Source organism: Canis aureus, chromosome 7 (genome assembly GCF_053574225.1).
Source record: "Canis aureus isolate CA01 chromosome 7, VMU_Caureus_v.1.0, whole genome shotgun sequence".
Lineage (NCBI taxonomy): Eukaryota > Metazoa > Chordata > Mammalia > Carnivora > Canidae > Canis > Canis aureus.
In genome coordinates this window covers 8,651,440-8,672,139 of record NC_135617.1, presented here as the reverse complement: position 1 = coordinate 8,672,139, position 20,700 = coordinate 8,651,440, and the positions used below count along the sequence as shown (strand labels likewise).

General features: G+C 40.6%; 1 protein-coding gene across 1 annotated transcript in view; it reads left to right on the top strand.

The window, feature by feature from the left end:
* Positions 1–20,700, top strand: part of CRYBG1 (crystallin beta-gamma domain containing 1) — a 47,878-nt gene that overhangs the window by 9,575 nt on the left and 17,603 nt on the right. The window contains exons 3-11 of the mRNA XM_077902908.1: positions 1,027–1,074; positions 1,160–1,278; positions 2,969–3,134; positions 5,726–5,865; positions 11,871–11,997; positions 14,531–14,566; positions 15,536–15,690; positions 16,537–16,663; positions 16,756–16,901. Of these exons, the coding sequence (XP_077759034.1) occupies positions 1,027–1,074; positions 1,160–1,278; positions 2,969–3,134; positions 5,726–5,865; positions 11,871–11,997; positions 14,531–14,566; positions 15,536–15,690; positions 16,537–16,663; positions 16,756–16,901 (1,064 nt within the window). The remainder of the gene's footprint in view (positions 1–1,026; positions 1,075–1,159; positions 1,279–2,968; positions 3,135–5,725; positions 5,866–11,870; positions 11,998–14,530; positions 14,567–15,535; positions 15,691–16,536; positions 16,664–16,755; positions 16,902–20,700) is intronic.

Sequence of the window (20,700 nt, the reverse complement as noted above, 5' to 3'; positions counted from 1 at the left end):
CCACTTCTAAATAAGTGCATATATAAATAAGTAGATGCCATTTTGATTTTTAGTAATGTTTGTAGTGAGGCCTTTCTGTGGTCTTGGACATACTGTGCTATGGTTTGGTGCGAGAGTGATTAGATCAAAGGCAGTCCTTAGAATAAGCATCCTGGTCAGCATTGGAAGTAGTCCGTGTTTTATAATATTTTTTTCATGTGTGATTACTGTTTTTATTATCTTACGCATTTCTGGTTCTACTGGTCTCGTCAGATGTTCTTGAAAATGATTAGGTTGGGAGCCATACAAAAATGTATTTTGTCCACCAAGAAGGGAGAATCAAGTATACAATGTGCAATGTCTGTTGTGATATATTCCATAAACACCCCTTTACTGAGACTAATACTTATTACGTGATGGTCACATGTTACAATGAAAAGATAATATTTATAGTTTCAGACAAGGTGGGTCTATGAACACATGAAATTGATGCAGCTCCTTCTAGATCCATGATTAATACTTTATAGTTTCTCTTTACTTGACGTTATACAGATATCATTTGACTTAAAATTTCTTTGCTGGATTCTTACTCTGTGAACTGATGTAAAAAATAGTTCCAACCCTTGGGCCCTGAAGTTTTCTAGATTAGTGGATATATTCCAGGCATTTAAACGAGGAGAAATAGAGGGGTGGCTGGGTGGCTCAGTTGGTTAAGTGTCGGACTCTTGATTTTGGCTCAGGTCACGATCTCAGGGTGGTGAGATGGAGCCCCGTATCCCTCTCTCCTCCTCTCTGTAAAAACAGACAAACAAATGAGGAGAAATTAAAATGCCACATTTAGTTAGAGGACCCAAACCACTCTTGATTTAGTACTGTAGACTCAAAGAGAGCTTTAACATAGCTTTGGCACAGATCAAGGCAGATTGTTTCAAAATCGATATACATTGTGAGGCAAATAAATATGATCTTAAAGGATCGTGAGCAGAGAAACTCCGGAGAGTATTACACAGAGTTTAATTTGTTGTGTTTTTGTTCATCTGATTACAGACGCTTAGAGGAAGTCTTACAAATAAAATCAATCCCCGACCCGGAAAGGTAAGATGATGTTCTGTTTCTAGGCCAGCTTTTATTTTGATCTGATAACGTTCAACCATGTGCTTCCACTTTTGTTTTCTTGTAGGTAGTGATCTACAGGGACCCGGATGTCTCTGAGGAGTGCATTGAAATTTTCAGTGACATTGAGGATTGCAGCTCTTGGAGCCTCTCTCCGGTGGTAATCATCAAAGTCGTCAGAGGATGGTAAGAATGGTGCTTTGGATTCCTGACTTAGAGGGTTTGTGGTTTACATTTTTAATTACCTTTTTGGTCTTCAGAAATTATTTAAAATTATGCCTTTAGTAATAGAAAGGGCAGAAAATCCTACTCTTAGTGAGTATTACCAGAAATTCATCTCTAAGAAATTACAATTTTTAACCATGCTTCTGCTTTATAGAAGTGATGCCTGTTTGTTTATGCTACAAAAGTCGGGCAAGTGCAGCAGTACAACTGTCTTTTTCCCATATATCCCCACATCACACTGGCTGGCCCTACTGAACAGCAGAGTCCATACTAACACTTCTGGTTTATGAATTTTCAGTGAGGTTGGAAAGAATTGCACGAGTCATGTTTGCAGAATTTTAAATGGTTTTTAAGAAAAGACAAATTGTGACTAGCCTAAAATTTATTTCCCAACTTTTTAGCAACTGATGGTTTTGATAAAGAACCTGGTGAAAAAATTATTCACCAGGTTGACAGCTTCTAGGAAATACACAGGAAGTTGAATTAAGAAAAGACATTAAAAAAAAAAAGACATTTTTAATAAATCACTTACCTGGCATAAAGACTTATCTTTGATACCTTCTTTGAAATAGAGAAGGTTGGGCTTTAAACATTTGTGGTTTAGAAAATTAGTAAGGTTTTTTTTTTTTTTTTTCATTTGGTTAAATATGCAGCATCTTTCCTGTTAGGTTTTAGATATTTTAACATTTTTCTGTATCTTCAACACATTCATTACAAAAATATAATTAGCTTTGGCTCTTAAATTTGGAGACCAAAAATAACACTAAAAACAAATTTTATATAAATTTATAAATATAAATTTTCTCATATAATAGTGCTTTTTTTTCCCAACTTTTGTTAGCTTTTCTCTTAAAACCATAAACATCTGGGCAGCCCGGGTGGCTCCCCAGTTTAGCGCTCCCTTCAGACCAGGGCCTGATCCTGGAGACCTGGGATCGAGTCCCATGTCAGGCTCCCTGCATGGAGCCTACTTGTGTCTCTGCCTCTCTCTCTGTGTGTCTCTCATGAATACATAAATAAAATCTTAAAAAATAGCGTAAGCATCTAAGAACAGCATTGTCATGTATTGACAGATTTTTTTTTACTGTTTGGATGTCTTTTGTTGGGAAGGATATTTTTATTTTTATTTTATTTATTTTGGGGGGGAAGGATATTTTAAAAATACTCTCCATTAACATGCATATAGTACTTTATATCAATATGTCCATTGATATGGCTCTAAAATATAGGTAAAATGCCCCCCCCAGAAGTGTTTTCTACATGTACAAGGAGAAGAAAGAATTCTAGAAAAAGTCCATTCATCTGATGTATTAGTATTTACAACTGTTCACCAACTGAGTTCTATAGAACATTAGTGGCTCTACGATGTTCGAATGGATAGCCAAAAGTTCTTTAAGATCCTGATACAGTTTTTGGATTTTCAGAGGCTTAATTATGCCCAGTAAATTAAGTCTTAGAATTTATACACTTAATTACTAGAGAATTGGCCACAGTATATATATAATAATTGGTCACAATAGAGAGAGAGAGAGAGAGGAGAAGGAGAGGGAGAGAGGACAGGGGCAGGGAAAGGCTATTAGCTAGAATATTTGAATCATTAAAACCTTTCTCACCAACACCAGCTAATAGTTTCACTGTGTTTTACTCTTAGTTGGATTTTATATGAGAAACCAAATTTTGAAGGGCACTCCATCCCCTTAGAAGAAGGAGAATTGGAACTCTCTGGTCTCTGGGGTATAGAAGATATTTTGGAAGGAAACGAGGAAGCAGAGTCCACTAAGCCTGTGGTGATTGGTTCAATCAGACATGTGGTCCAGGTAGGTTATGGGAAAACCCAGGATGATTGATTTGTTTACCAAATATTTATTGAATGCCAGGGGTGATTCTTTCTTTGAGAGAAAAGTTCATTTTCTGAAATAAGTGGGGAAAATACCGATTGGCGCTCTATAGATATATTTTCTATCACTTAAGTGTTCATACACTTGAATTCAAAAAGGAACATTCTAATTGATGGGTCATTTTTTTTCATAACAAATCTTGTAGGTTAATTTCTCACTCTTGTCCCGCTTCCCCATCTCCAAATGTATTTTACTTAATAACTTGATTTAGATGAATTCTATGTGAACAGATTTTTCTTCTACTTACTTTTTTTTTGGTTGCTGTGTGTGTTCTGATTATCTTGAGTGGCTTATAGGAGCTCCATGTTGGAAAAAATAAATAATCCCCAAATAATTCAGTTGCAAGTCAACTCTGGGGTTTCGTGTGGGTTTCAGAAGAGTGGATACTTGTGGCCACCTTAGAGATTGGCTAAAATTTCTTGGTCCCTTATTTGTTGATGAGGAAATTGTGTCAATCTTTCTTTCTGGCTGTTGGGATTTGATGATTCTTTACTTTTAAAAATGTAGTTAATGGTATCTTCCAACTCGAAGATTAAAACCCTATTTGTGTAACAGAGATGGGCGTTTGGGTATAATAGGGAGATTAAGATGTTGTAAAATGAGAATGAGTAAGAGTGAGTAACAGTTTTTGGCAGAGGAAAATGCCACTTGATTCTTAAGTCAACATTTCTGAGTGACTTCAGTGATCATTGGGATTCCAAATGATTTATCTTTCAATAGTTTTAAGTAGATAATGTGATAAACCTTAAGGAAGATGTGAGGAACCTTGTTTAAAAATATCATAGTCAGTGGGATAATTTACCTGCACTTTTTATTTATTGCTCAAATAATATTGGTAATAAAGCAGTGTTTAAACATATCCCAATCCACCATCATGAGATATCCTTTCTTAATTTTTTGAAACCTCTGCTCCATCTTGGCCATAGCCCAGTCTGCTTTTTTTCTGTAGTTGTAATCATGATAATCATGATAATCTCAGGGTTGCGAGTTCAAGCCCCACGTTGGGCTCTACTACTCAAGGGAGAAACAAAACAAAAAACTGTAGTTCTCAATCCTTTTTCTCTCTCCCTACCCTTTTCCCCTGAAGATCCTTTGATCAACATCTCTCAGTGACGTGCAACTGTGTCAGATTCTGGTGGGTGGGGATTTAGATGCACTCAGGAGGAGTAGGGTAAGGAAAGTGAAGCATATTGGTAAAGAGAGGCCTCCTGTTTTGTCCAATAACCACCACCTTAATGCCATTAATGCTTTGATGTAACTACACGGTTTGGGGTTTCCAAGAAATCATTTATTTTACCTTCTTTCCATGGAACTTAATATTGCCTCCAGATGCTTTGCTATTTCAAATAATGCTGTATGTGCATTTTTGGGGTGCATTTCATTGTTTATAAATTCCTGATTTATTTGGGGTGAATTTTTCTGAATGGTGTCATGTTAAAGGATAGGGACATTTTTAATGTTTTTTGATACATTATGATTTTTTTTTTTACAGATTATGTTTATGGTTGCTTGAACCATGAACACACATCACAGCATATTTAGGAAGGTCACCTTTTTAGTTCATTAAATTTATTCCTTTTGGTAATGTTTGCGAGCCTCACATAAACCAACCCGTGTGTCATTTCTTCTGTATCTCAGTTCACTTAGCTCAGCAAGATTAAAGTTCAATATATGTTCTATTAGCACTTAGGCACTGAGCCAGGAGAGGCCTTTTGAAGAGTGCTTGGTGGGCAGGATGTGTAGGGCGTGGTACACTGACCATAGTACAGAGATTTGTAAATCGTCATAAATTTCTACCATTGCTTTAACAACTTAGACCAAACCAATGTCATAGAGGTTTGGTCATAGTCAAGGAGAGTAACCACAGGGGGTTTATGGACACAAAATAGCAATTGAGGAAGGCCCCCAATGCAGCCCCTCTATGGACTATAGAGCCTCTGGACTTGGATGGTCATGTCCAAGTAAACCAGCTAAGACTCCAGTCACCAAGGAAGGCCAACAGTTTTTTCAGTGAGGATGAGGGAAATAAATATGTTCCAGAACTCTAAATAAATGCATTTCTGGGGATTTTTTGCTTGAAAGTAACACTGAGCTATGTGGCTAAAGCAACATGGCTGCCCTGCAAGGCCACATAATATTGAGTCATGGGTGAAAACAGGGAAGGGATGAATGGCAGGTGCTCTGTGAAATGCATGTGTATATTTCAAATTTATTTTAGAAAAAAAACTTATTTTAGTTATTTGAAAAAAAAAAAAAAAGAGGGGACACCTGGTTGGCTCAGTGGTTGAGTGCCTGCCTTCGGCTCAGGCCGTGATCCTGGAGTCCCGGGATCGAGTCCCCCATCGGACCCCCTGCATGGAGCCTGCTTCTCTCTCTGCCCTCTCTCTCTCTCTGTGTCTCTCATGAATAAATAAGTAAATAAAATCTTAAAAAAAAAAGATAATGAGCTTATTGTAAAGTACATGGCATCATTTTTATTGTATATGTATACTTTTTTTTTCTTTCTTCAGGATTACAGAGTTAGTCAGATTGACTTATTTACAGAACCAGAAGGGTTAGGACTCCTAAATTCTTACTTTGATGACACTGAAGAGATGCAAGGGTTTGGTATAATGCAGAAGACTTGTTCCATTAAAGTACATTGGGGCACGTAAGTATTTCGTTTTAAATACAATATTAATGAAGCCTTTTGGTGAGTGTACTACTGGAAAGACTTAAGATACTCTGATCTGTGGTCCTACTAAGTAGTTCTTGACTAAAAGAGGTTGTTGTTGTTTCATTAAGGGCCATAAAATTCTGACTGTTTTGCACCTGTGTGACCATGATTCAGTTCTCTTATAAACAATAACGATTTCTTGGGGGAAGTGCCAGGGAGGAAAAAAACCTGCATGTTTACTGTTGGGATTTCCTTATCTCAGAGGAACCTGATTCATTCGGAGCTGAGTTACAGCTTTTACTTACCTTCATGGTAATTCAAAGGAGGTAATTCAGAGCATGTGTTCCTGATATAACAGGGCTGGAGGCCAGCACACATGGTACTTTCCTTCCTTGAACATTTTCACACAATGCTGTCTAGAGCCCCTCAGATGTTGGTTTCATAAATCACAGGAAACTGCAAGAGTATTTTGAAGGAAGTGGGAATATCTCAGATAGGGGAAATTAGAACAGAGAGTGCGGGTGGCGGTCCTGGGTAAGGTAGTCTCTGAAGGGGAGCTCCCAGCCCAGATCGCGTGAAAGATACCCACTGAGATACAAGGAAAACACACTGAAGCTTCTTCTTTTTTTTTTTTTTTTTTTTTTTTTTTTGAAAATCTCCTCCTTTTAAGATTTCTGTGTGTGGAAAAAAAAAGATTTCTCTGTGTATGTGTGTTTTCTATTAAATTCATAATATATTCAGTCATAATGTATATCATTTATAAACATATATTCAGGGAAGGCTCAAAAATTTTTGTCGATGGGATATGCATAAGATAACGCCTGTGTAATGTGTCAGATGGCAAATACTACAGGAAACGTGCGTTGGAGAGAGGAGCAGTGGTAGCGCCATTTTGGATAGGATGGTCAGGGAGGTGTCTGTTGACATTTTAAGTGGAGGCCCAGAGGAAGTGAGGGAATCAGCCTTGGGGAGGCCTGGGTGGGGAGGGTCAGGGGGCGAGTCACTGGCAGGAAGCGATTGCAAAGCCCTGCTGGGCGGGTTTGGGGAACTGTCAGGAGGTCAAGGTGGCTGGAGCAGTGAGTTGGGAGGACCGGAATGGGAGAGAGGCCTCATGTTAGGCCTTGGGAGCGATGTTAGATTACTCCACGTTACATGGGTGATCATGGGAGGATTTTGATCTAACTTGTGCTTTAGAGAGCTCACTCTGGCTACTATGGAGAAAACAGATTATAAAGAGGCAAGGGTGGAAACAAACCAGTTGAGAGGCAAGTGCAATTGTATAGGCAAGAGGTTTTAAGGGCTTAGAAGGTGCGGGTGAGAAGCGGTCAGATTCTGGATACATTTCCTAGTAGAACTGTCAAAATTTGCTGACAGACTGTATGTGAGGTGTGAGGGGCTGAGCTCTATCTAGGGTTTGGGCCCTCAGCATTTATTGGGATGGAGAAAACAGGAGTTCGGTTTTAGACAGGTGAAGTTGGACACGCCAACTGTACATTCAAGCGAGAGGACACGAAGGCGACCGGAGTTCAGGAGGGAAGCTGGAGGTAGAAATCCAGGAGTCATCGGCCTGGAGAAGGTATTTAAAGCCTGCTCTGCACAGATCTCAAAGGCAGTACAGGAGCTGTCTGAGCCCTGGGCATGTTTATTTTTGGCAGTTGGGAAGAAAAGGAGGAGTCTAAACAAAGAAAAGAGCTTCATCTCTTGCTGCCTTTAATTATTTTTTTCACATCAAAGAGATGTGTATATCTCATTTCTCAAAGTATTCATATTAAGTTGAGAATTACCACTCTCCTTGGAAAAGAATGAAATCGTCGTCTGCTATATGTTCATCTTGGTGCCTGGAAGGTTTCATGACTCAGGCTTGGGTTCTGTTGAAGCTTAATGAGTTACACCGAAGTAATATTTCTTACCTTTAAAGTTACTTTAACTCGTCTCACCGTGGGTCGTCACAAACCTGCGGTGGTGTCCAGTTTATGATGGCTTGCATGGCAGTGGACATCTTTTTTTTCCTGGTCGTCATTTCTGTTGCCATTAGGGTAATAGAAAACTGCTTTGGATATCAGTTCAAAGTTGGGGTCCTTGAACTTGGTCGGCTTTGGGAATGGTCACTAGTACTTTTATAGATCTGCCGGGGGAGTCTTGCTGGGTTGGGAGAATTCAAGTAATAGTAAACACCTGTGCTCACTTTGCTTCTAATGGTGAACTGGTGCCCTGAACCAGTAGAGAGAAGTCTTTGCTTGTGAGGGACTTCCTTAGATTCCATTAGGAGATTTGTTCCAGGGCCCATTTACTGTGGGTTAAACTCTTCTACACGTACACAAAATAAGGGTATGGCTTGTCAAATTCTTAACTTGGAAACAGGAGTAATTTCTAAAATTTTCTTTCAGAAATTCTTTTCTATCGAGTGTAATTTGTTTTTAAACTTCTGTTTTAAGACCTGGCTAATACTATACCCATCCTCCTGGAGGTGAGGGTATACCTTTTGGTGGTGGTGGTATGTGGGGGGGTATATTTCTAATAAAAACAAAGAATTTTAGAACTTTAAAGGGAGCATAAAGAACATGTGTTTAAGGAAGACTGGCTTTAGTCATATTCTCGGGGTTAGGATTAGTTGTTAGCAGAACAGGTACTCGAATGCCGGTGTTCTGAAGTCAGGGGATAGTTTTAATAGCCAAATATCCTTTGATCAATTTTACTGTGAAGTATTTGATATACACAGAAGATGATATACATGTGTGAGTTATGAAGCCTGGTAGTAAGACCCATCCCCGTGGGGCCACCACCTGACTTAGGACCTCACCATTACCAGCACTGCCACAGCACCCTGCGTGGCCCAGCCTGAGCCCATCCCCCTGACTCCTCCACACGTGTAGCCTCTCTCTGGAGTTCTGTGTTATTCTCATACCCTTCTTTTATAGTTCTGTCCCTGCAATATTTTAGGTCGGCTGTCATAGGGAATATGCCACAATCTGGTTTTGTCTCTGAGTGTTTCCTGGTATCATTTAACTTGTTCCCGTATTGCCTGGATTTTCTGTATTGTATGGGTTAGGTCTAGAGGCATGATGAGATGCAGATGTGGGAAAGACCCTTCTTAAAAGTAATGCTACATATTCATGTTGCATAAAAGGTGGCATGTGCTAACCAGCTTCCCATTAACCATAACTGAGTTTGGTTGCTTGGTTAAATTGGTGCCTCTTACAACTCTCCACCCTAAAGGGACATTTTCCCCTTTGAGATTCATAGCTCCCCCTCTTTAGAATAACCTCAAAGTTGGCATATACATATTCAATCTTTTGAACATCCAGTTGGTTTCTGTAGAGAGCCAGCATTCATACGTAGCCATTTCTGGAGAGTAAGACTGAGGATCCAGCTGGAAATACTGTGGGTGTTTTTTGTTTCTTTAAGAACAAGTGAACAAGACCAATTTTTCTTGTGTGGCTAGAAGGTATTTCTAAAAGAATAATCACAAAATATTTTTTTCATAAAATATTTTTAATCAATATATGGATAACCATTGTAAACAAATGGCTATTATTGAAATAATAACATTTTTAACACTATTTTTTTAAAAAAGCTCATACTTTATAGTTATACTTTATACACTTTATAGTTTAATAATCATGTAGGTAAAAGCTCATTACCTAAGTACATGGGAAAATATGAGCACCTTTAGAGACTGAAATAAAACTGCCTGAAGATAGTTTCCCCCTTTCCTGCTGGCCTCATGAATAATGTAGTTTGTTGGAATAGAACTTAGGAAGAATGAATCATGCTGTGTATGAGTTTTCAGATTCCAAAGTCCACCCAACATTGATAAGTGTGGGTTTGAGCTTCCCCACAAGCCTTTCATGCTCACCCAGGACGCTGTCTTTTCCGCTGTGTCAGTTTGTGTTCACTTTTCAGACAGATCCCCCTTTACCCCAATTTACCTTCCTTCCAGAAATGTTACGTGACTAAATCACATGCTGCAAGAAAAGTGAAGTGTTCAGTAGCAGATGAATAAATGCCCTCAACTCAGACCGTAGAAGGGAAGACCTCCTGAAGGGGTCCTGTGCTCAGCGACACCTCTAGTTCTCATAAGCACTTGCTTAGGCTGCTGAGTTTACAGAAAGTTCCACCCATTTACTTGTGAGGACTCAGACTCCAAGGCCCTTGGTAGCCTAATAGCACCATTTCTGATGAAATGCCACTATTTAGTTAGGGTGTGGAGTCCATGCGTGGTGTTCCTGGGAGAGCTTTGAGCTCTCAAAACTGTGTAACGCATCCCTACCTGTCATGCCTCAGATGTAGGGAAGTTTAAAGGACCCCACTCTTAGCTCTGTTTTCTTGTGGTTTAGGGCATTGCAGTGCTTTTTTTAAAAAGATAAGTCTTTCCCCCCACCTTAATTTTTTATTGAAGTCTATGTAATAATATTTGTACAAAAAATGGTGCAGGACAAATCGTAAGCATATACCCTGAGTGAACTTTCAAAGTGTAAACATCATCTAGATCAAGAAAGAGAGCATTACAGTATCTCAGAAGCTTCCTCCTGCCATCCTCTTACCCCCCACCCCCGGTACAACTATTACCCTGACTTCTAACCATGTGGATGAATTAGTTTTGATCACCCACACATACACCACTCTGTCTGTCAACGTGTGTGTGTGTGTGTGTGTGTGTGTGTTGAGGGGTCTTCAGTAGGATTTCGAGCGTAAATCCCTGTATAATTAGTGAGTTTAGAGAAGCAACTGATTTATCCAAGGACGTCTTTAACAAAAACCCATCACCCAGAATGTGCATTGGGCCAAAACTGGGAACCAGAAGAAGGCAAAGAGGGAGAATCGAGCTCATTTTGCTGGTAACAAATGTGATTTACGGCCACTATCTTCTTGGCGCCGTGTTCTGGGGAAAGTGGAATTCTCCGGCTAGTACGATAGCGAGGCTACCAAGGAATGGGAGAGGAGGAGTGATCACCATCCTTGTGAACGAAGGGGGCGCGTTACTACCTCCCGTACCGGAAAAGTCCCATCTCCACCACCTCGCCTTCCCCAGAATTCTCCCCGGAACTAAGAAATTACAAGACTGCTAAAGAGGCAGTTCTAACTGGCATGATTCTCTGGTTTCCTGCTTTCTAGCACATTAAAGGAAGGTGGGGGCTGCTGGTTCTCTGACCGCAGCAGAAGTGACAGCTGACAAGCCTGATAAAAGGGTGTGGTATTGAAAAGCCGTAAAAATCAGATGCAAGAACTCGGAAAGCTTTTGGGCCTGGGAACAAGCAGCCCTCCCGCCCTGCAGAGCCCCCAGGACACCACTGTGCATTGTCACGCTCCTGGTGATGATCCTAAGTCGTTGTAAAAAGCATAAATTATGTGCACTTTCTGGCATGAGAAAAACTGCTACCAAAAACCAGTTAGGAGCCTGGCTCGGGGGCAGCGGGGCTCAGCCCAGCACCTGGTACTTGCAGCTGTGTGGCCCTGGGCAACTTAGCCTCATCCGTATAACGGGGACAGTAGTGTCCCTTCCTCATAACACCGTTGTGTGCATTGGATCAGATTCCAGGTGACATTCCGTTTACGCTCTGGGTAGATGCTACCGGTTAGTAGTTTTGGGCCCTGTGACAAATGAATAGGTGAAACATCCGGTTCTGTGGTTACAAATGACATGTCGCCTCTTAAAACAAGGCTCGAGTTTCCTAGCCAGGGCCTCTCTACGTCCGTACGGGGCCACAGAATAGCTACTTCTCTTACTGGGAGTGATAGAGACATTTACGCTTTGAAGCAGCTAATAACAAACATTGAAGTAACTGGACAAAACCATAAGGAAACAGGTAAAAGGTCAAGAGGAGGAGGAGCAGATAATGGCCTCTTCCTCCATGAATCTAACGTTGCTCTGGTGTCCGAGCGTAGGCGAACACGGTCCCGACACATCATCCCGTTCTTTTCCTTTCCCCTCAGTGGGGTCCTGCAGGCCCTGGAAACAAATGATGAGTCCTCTCTTTTCTCTCTTGGTTCTTATTTAGGTGGCTCATTTATGAAGAACCTGGATTTCAGGGTGTGCCTTTTGTCCTGGAACCTGGTGAATACCCCGACTTATCCTTCTGGGATACAGAAGAGGCGTATATTGGGTCCATGCGGCCTCTGAAAATGGTAAAAATGAAATCTAACACCATGTTCTGGGGGGTCTGATTCTTGGTCAGGTTGACCCTGAGAATTCACAGGCTGTGACTTCGAAGCAATAAAACCGACTCTTTTTTTAAAGAACACAGCTCTGTAGTAGCCAGAACCTTCCGCTAGACGGAAGTAATAGGAAGGATAACTTGCTGGACGCTCTAGATGAAAACCTGTGGCTAAGCCCGGGTTCTCTGCGTTCGAGGCAGTCCTGGCCTTGCAGAGCCGTGGGCAGGTGCACAAAGCTCCAGCGCAGGGGTGGTTTAGGAAGTGAAGACAGTGAAGAACTAAACCTTTATGGAAAACTCTGGAAGGATAGATGACATCCACCTTGAAGGTGATGTGACCCGGAAGGGCCATGATTAGGAGAGCTTCAGGCTCAATCAAGTTGGGTCTTAGAAAGCAAGCAGGACCGTGTTAGATGGAGATGTGGGGAGGGTTCTGCGTGAACCTGGGTGCAGCTGGGGAAGGGCAGGGCAGGCTGGGCACCGGCCCAGTCGTGGCGACCAGAGGCGGGGGTGGACGGCAGCTTTGGGGGCTTTGGGGCTGGATGTCCAAACGGGCTGGATGTCCAAACATCGTCCTCCCCAGTGTCTGCCTTAGAAAGGAGCCTGTGCTCGCCCGACCCTATCCCTGTCTTTTGTCTTATTCTTTCTACCTCTTCTTCTAAACCCGAAGCCTTGGGAGGATCCAGGCTGCACCTGTCTCGTCCTCCGCGTTGAGCATGGTGCGTGCCACATGGTAGTAGGTGCTCACTGACTACCCCGGGCACGAGTGAGGCTCTTGTCCCAAACATGTTTTTGAAATTGCACTTTGCAGTTGTCTTCTGGAGTCAGTTTGAATCAAATTAGAAAGTCATGGAGGTGATTTTTATCTTAATTTTACCCCTCCTGCCAAAGCCTGTGGTTTAGTTACCTCCGTGTTTGTGGGTCCACATGCAAAAATCATTTGCGCTATAAATGACTTTTTCATTATAAATGATTTGTTTCTAAAATTCACTTTCAAAGAACAAAGTTTAGTTTTGGGAATATATGAAAGAATTGTCCCAGCTTTTGAAGGCTGTTTGAAATAACTTACAAAACTGTGACGTTTATGGCATTGGAAAAGGATGCCTTGGAAAAGGGTGCTTAGTGGTCTCCTCCTCACCCCCAAACCACAGCGGACACCTTCCAAGACCCTCAGTGGGCTCCTGAAATCACAGATGGCACGAAACCCTGTATCTACTAGGTCTTCTTCCTATAGGTATATGATAAAGTTTAATTGATAAATTAAGTTACAAATTTATTATAATTTACAAATTAGGCCAAAATTAAATTAGAGATGAATAGTAACTAATAATAATAAAAGAGAACAAGTATAACAATACACTGTAAAACTTAGTGAATGTGGGGTCTCTCAAAATATCTTCCTGTACTGTGATCGCCCTTCTTGTGATGAGGTGAGATGAGAAAGTGCCCGCCTGACAGCTGAAGTGAAGTGAGGGGCTGAGGCAACCCTAGGAACGTTGGGCTACTCCTGACCTTCTGAGTCATGTCAGGAGGAGGATGGTCTGCTTCCAGGCTGTCCTCGACCTGGGTAACAAACTGCAAAGTGAAAATGCAGATAATGGAGGAGGGGCTACTGCACTTGGTTGGTTAAGCTCTGCTTTGTTGATAAAATCAGCAACATTCCTTTATAATTACAGTTCTTTTTGGTGCATTTGAGCATCTCTGGCTACACTTTTCAAAAAGCTGTTCTGTATGGGTAGAAAATAACCTCCTGACTTTCCCACTGCTGATTCTAACTCTTGCCCTGTTTGTTATTTCTGTGTAATAATACCTTTTTCTGTGACTTATTTTTAGTGAGTTTCTTTTTATTTGGTGGGGGGGGCATTTAAAAAAAACCCTAATATAAGAGTGTAGCCACTCCTCCCACAGACCCCTCCTTTGGGCTACTTTCAATTCTATCTAACAGTTCCTCTGATTACTTCAAGAGTCCTCCAGACCATATTGTGTTGTGAACTTGTGTGAACTCAACAGTTTTGTAAGCCGTGGGTTGCAAAATCAAGTACCTGCAGGGGCCAGACAGCAAACAGACCTGAGCGAGGGTGGCTGGGAGTTGGACTGAGAGAGTGGTGCAGACAGGCAAACGGGGCACAAGCCCTGGCTGGAGAATGAGCCCAGTGGAGAGGAAGTAAGTGCACAAGGGGAGGGTCGCTGCCTCTCAGAATCTTCGTCTTAAGAGGAATGAGAGAGATGCATTTTTGTAAGACATCTTCTGAGTTAAAAACAAACTACACAATGCAGCTTATTGGGTTAAAAAACAGACCTACCATGCAGATTCAGCTTATAGACCACCTCCGCTGTACACAGTCTTCCTCATTCTTCCTCTGCATCGTTGGTGACTTCAGAGCTGTTGCAACAGAAATTAAACCAGATGCACTCACGCTGGGAGGTTCACCGCCATGAGTGATATAAAATGGGAACCTGTCAATGGAGAACCGTTTTTCTTACTGTATTATTTTTCTTTTCAGGGTGGACGTAAAGTCGAATTCCCTACAGATCCAAAGGTAAACATGTATATACTTTAAATTTTATTCCCATGCCATCCCCATGAAGATCATATTTACGTGATTTTACGTAGCAACCTCCATAAAACATAACTGCAGCTAGAGGAAGTTGTCCCAGCTGACACATACCATCGCTCAGACTGGAAGATGATACTTACTAATGGCACTAATAATCACTCACAGTATGTGTAGCCATGGCCTAAAAGGTTCATTGGTGTATTAAGTTTATAATTTGTGGTTGTATTTACTAATTGCGGGGCCTGCTGCTGCTTGCCAGTAAGCCAGAAAAAACTTAGTTCTCAACACAAGATCTCCCTCTCTGCTATTTCTACTTTGCACATTTATGACATTTATATTTTGTCTTTTTTTTTTTAAGTAGGCTCCACACCCAACATGGGCCTTTAACTCATGACCCTGAGGTCAAGAGTTGAGTTGCGTGCTCTACCAACGAATCTAGTCAGGAGCCTCTGGATTTCATTTTTTTTTTTTTTAATTTTATTTATTTATTCATGAGAGACACAGGCAGAGGGAGAAGCACGCTGCATCCCGGGAGTCCTATGTGGGACTCGATCCCAGGACTCTAGGATCACACCCTGGGCTGAAGGCAGACACTCAACTGCTGAGCCACCCAGTAGTCCCTGGATTCCATTTTTAAGGCAATAGGGGAGTCTCTGATTCCTTAGTTTGTCCTAAGCAAAATCCTAAATATGGGTTTTCGACATTGAACAAAAACCAATTTTTTTAGACCAATTATTTATAATCTATCATTTGAACCTGTCTTTGGGCTGCACCACATCAGGAGAAAAATTCTGAGCTTTAAAGTGATAAAATACTGCTATTTAGTTAATTAAAAAAATATCAGAAAGTTTTGTGTTCTAGGATGTAGTGGTATTAAATGACTGATTTAATGTTTAGCTGTTGAGATCTTTAACTTCTTACAATTACTGGCATATCTCATCTTTATTATAGGTAGTTATTTATGAAAAGCCTTTCTTTGAAGGAAAATGTATGGAACTAGAAACAGAAATGTGTAGTTTTATCACGGAAGCAGGTGAAACAGAGGAAACGACAGATGACAGTTCATCATTTACGTCTGTGGGCTCAATGAAAGTTCTGAGAGGAATGTAAGTAGATGGGAGGAACCAGAGGGGTTTCTTTTTTATCCCTTTAGTGAAGTAGTATCACATTCCCACCCCCCACCGCCGCCACCCAAAAACCATTACAAATAACATGGTACAGTGAATTTTAAACATGTTTTCAGCTAACTGTGACCCGGATTTCACATGGCAGTTCGAGGGGATGGTTTGGGGCCAGTCAGTTGAACAAGGCTGATAAATTAGTCCGGACTGATCATATTTACATCTTGTTTATTAATATTATGCTCCATACTATAGTGAGCTGTTAGTTTGCTATTTTTATGACATTTTATACTTTATAGATCTTACGTATTTCCTTTAGAAGTATACACTAAAAATGGTCTTGTAAATAGACAAAAATATATAATAATTACTCATTGAAGAAAGTTTATCCAGTTTTCTTTGCTGCAGTTCTTTTTTTTTTTAAAGATTTATTTATTAGAGAATGAGTGGAGGCAGGGCTTGATCCTAAGACCCTGAGATCATGACCTGAGCCAAAAATCAAGAGTCAGACACTTCACCTACCGAGCCACCCAAGCACTCCTGCTGAAATTCTTTTGAGTCTTTCTTATTAAACATACACACACACACACACACACACACACACACTCCCTATACTCCTTTACAGAACTTTGATGTATATTTCTTAGGTTGTTCTTTAGGGGGCCATTCTATTAGTCTCTTAAATTTCAGAAAAGAATTCCGATGGTTGTAATGCATGAATCTGTGTCTAGCTTCATAACTATTAGAAATTGTTAATAAAACTGTTAAACACATGGGAAAAATGTTAGCACTAATGTAAATTACTACTCCTTCATGTTCTTTCTGTTGCAGTTGGGTTGCTTATGAGAAGCCTGGATTTACAGGTCATCAGTATTTGCTTGAAGAAGGGGAGTACAAGGACTGGAAAGATTGGGGAGGTTACAATGGAGAACTTCAGTCTTTACGACCTATATTAGGTGTAAGTTAAAGAAAAGCTGATGGCTAATACTTGATATTTTTTGAATAATAAATGGCTAGCCTTTGAACTTTGAATTTTTTTTTTCTTAATAGGATTTTTCAAATGCTCACATGATAATGTACAGTGAAAAAAACTTTGGATCCAAAGGTTCCAGTATTGATGTGTTAGGAATTGTTGCTAACTTAAAGGAGACCGGATATGGATTGAAGACACAGTCTATTAATGTACTGAGTGGAGTGTAAGTGAAATGACCCTGTTGGGATCTTAAACACTTTTACCTTGGGTTGTATTAAACTAATAGTGTCTCGGACACAGAGTAGACACTCAATAGATAAACATACCAACATTAAATCAGTCATTTAATACATACTGCCACAATATTTTCATAACTGCTTTTTAAAATCCTTCTCATATAATCTTTTTCTTCATGTGTAATATAATATTGCAGTAGACTTTTGGGTTTCATGATAGTAGAAACCCACAGATTTCACTTCTCTTATCATTCTGCAGAATGGAAGAGCTCCTGGATTTCTTATGATGGGAATCAAATAAAAAAATAACGATCTAACACCAGAAAACAGAGGTTAGGGTAAAGTCCCGTCAATTTTCCTCTAGTCCTTTCAGGGGAGGAAAAATTTTCTTATACCATCAAGATTCTTCTAGCTGGTGTAAGAATTAAATTGACATAAGATAGATTACATGAGATGACAAGAGGAAAAAACCCCACCGAAGTTCATTTACATGCTCATGGAGGCCCAGTAATGAAATTGAGACCCAAAGAAATGACCAAGGCAGGCCGTTTTTATATGTTTTAGACAGAGAGACAATATATTTTTGAGGAATTGACAGGATAAAACTTGTTTGGAAGCTTCAATTAGTAAGGAATTCTAAACAGAATTTGGGCTAATGTAAATTATTAAAGGTTTGTTTTTCTGGCCTTCTCAGCTCTAAATCCCTGTTTCTGGTGATGAGGGTGTGTCTCTACCTCCAGGTACAGGGAGGGCACCTTTCACATGGGAGATTTATTTCCTGCTTTCAGGAGGACAGAGGAGGGTCTGAATGTCTTTACACAGGCTGTTTAAGCAACTTTACTTTGAAATAATCAATATGCCATTGTGGTACTTTTTGGGGTAGCCTGCCCTCAGCCCCTACATCCTACATCTGCTTCATCTTATTTCTTCACTATTATTTTGACAGAAAAATTACTGTTTCAGTGTACCTGGAGTTAGCCATTGAATGCTTTATTAATGTAAAGCTTTTATTTAAATTTATTTTATTTTATTTAATGTAAGCTTTTATTGAAAGATGATCAGTCAAGATTCTTTGGGATGCACACAACTACAAGCCAACCTAAATTGGTGTAAGTTTTAAAAAAATGGAATTTATTGGTCTCCATAACTTAAAAGTTCTTGGAAAGATTTTGCCTCAGTCGTGGCTGGATATAGGGTGTAGACGCTGTCATTAGAACTTGCTCTCTGTCTCTTGATTGGGCTTTTCTTCTGTGCTGGCTTTGATGAAGGCAGGCTACTTCCATCTGGTGCCCTAAGGCAGCATCATCTGCCTTTTGCTCTTCTCACTGTGTCCAGTGGAAAGAGCTTCTCTTTGCCACAACGTTTCCAAGTTTAACATTGATTCTCTCAGCTTGGGTTGTATGTACCTGCCTGAACCAAGCACCGTAGTCACAGAGATGACGGTACCTGGGTTATGTGCCCAGTCCTGGAGCAGGATAGGCTCCATCCCACAGGACGATTGGGGTGAGTTGATCCCCGGAAATATCAGAAAGAATGGGGACAGATATCAGATGGGCAAAACAGGTGTCTATTAAGAGAAGTTAAACAATCGTCCTTATTATCCAGGTTGACGTCAGTTATATATAAGGGAGAGTATTCTTAAATAATTCTATGAAATTATTTGACATTGGTTCTGTTGAAAGTGTTTGATGTTAAGTTTTTTGTTTTGTTTTGTTTTGTTTTATGTCATGAGTAACCTAGGCCATTGGGATCATTCTAACCTCAATTGTATCATGTTTCACGGAGCTTCCCATAGGATCCCTGGATATCGGAGTTGTGTTTATAATGTAATATGCTTTTACTGTTAGTGATATTCACCAAATCCTTGTGTAGGTTGTTGCTTGTGGCACCATCTTGGCAGGGTGACATCTGGGACTTCTCGGTCTTCATTCTTAGCAGGAAATGCCTCCTAACTGGGTCCTGCCATGGAGCCCTAACATTTTACAATCTGCTGTAGACAAAAGATATGGTACAGCAGAAGTCATCTGAAATGTTGCCACGGCCCTCTAGTATTTGAGATTAGCTTTAAAGTTCACTATTTAGAAGGAAAATAGTGACCGACTCAGTCTCGAAAAACAGTTGTACGTTTTGGAGCTCACAGGTGTATCAGTGGCATGAGTCCGAGTCCAGTCATGCTAGCAGAGGAAGCAGAAGGAAGCCGGGTAGCGTTCCCTTAGGGCATTTATGTACATTATGCTTGTGCCCAGAGCCAGTCTTTTTTTTTTTTTTTTTAATCCAGTTTTTGTTTACTTGAAGTCAGTTTCCTTTATAAAACGTTGTTTTTATAGGTTTCGATTTTTAGTCCTTTAGAGTTGTATTTCCTGCCAGGCTTTCTCTCTGGTTATAGCAGTTGAGTTGTGGTATTGGGGGAAGTTGAAAGGAGGTGTGCACACATCACTCCCCCATCACCACCACTTCCTTTTAAATTGTGTGGTTGTAGAAGGGCTTCTGTAAACCAGAACCAGCTGCTTCCTCGCGGTTCACTGGGTTGGTTATTGGACAAATACTTACTGAGGTCTCTTATGTGCAAAGCATTGTATGGTGTCCTCACAGAGGTTACAGTATTCATATAAAACATAATCATTGCTACAAAAGACCTGGAGATTACGTGCTCCGGGAATCTACTGAGCAGAGAGAAGTTACTTTCCAGTTTGTACACGGGGAAGACTTTGGCCCAAGAGCTGGCGTGGGACCTGGTCCTTGTGGGCTGGGAGGCCGAGGTGTGCCAACACGAGGGAGGAAGACTAGCCTCTTTGTTTTTAATGGTTTCAAAGAAGAATGATTTCAATGACTTTATTCTTCTTGGTAAATAAGAATTTTACTTTGGTTCCTCACGTCTCAGGATGGAACCCGAAAACTTTTCAGGAAACCTTTTTGAGGTTCTTGTTCTGGGTGTCTCCCAGGAGGTGCTCTCTCCTATCACACGGGCAATAAATTCCCCGGGCAGTCAACTCATGTTTAGCTCAGAGACCAGCCTTCGGGAAGGATGCTCATGAATCCAACTGAGGTTTCGAGAACTGGATTCCGCTTCTATTGCAACATCAGGAGACACTCCCTGTTCAGCTCTACTCATCATTTTCACGTTGTGCTATCTCGTTCAAATGGCGGAAACAGAGCTAACTTTTTTTGTTTTAAGATTAAGAACAAAAGGAAATATTTCTAGAGTCCAGCTTAAAAAATTAAAAGTGCTGTTGTTTGAATTTCTTTTTCCTTTTCCCTTCCACGGAAGGGCCAGGCTGCCCTGCCGCCCTTAAGCTCCGAGCAGTGATTGCAGCAGCCTGGGACCTGCTGGTACTTGTACTCGCTCTCTCCCCACCACCCCCATCAACCTTATAAACGAGAAGTGTTGATTCATGTGTACAGAATATGTTTAAACAAGGACAGTAAGGAATCTTTTTCTTACAAGTCTCGAGTATAAGTTATAGGTATACCCAAGAATCTCAGATCTGAGTTTTCTTTTTTTTTTTTGAACCCTCCTATTAATGGGTGATGCATCTGGGGCTGCATCTTGGAAGGAAAAGAACACTACTGTCAATTCAAGTAACATCCTAATAAGTGGTTTGTTTGTTTCAACCTCCATGAATTAGATGAGTTTATGTGGTGTTGGGTGTTTCCTTACAAGTGATTTATTTTAGTTTTATAAGGAAATAGAACATTCTCACTTGTTAGTGATTTGAAAAAAAAGAAATCTGGATTTTTGTTAAAGGACTAAAGAAGCTGGATTAAAGCTTCCTCCCAGGCTTGCTG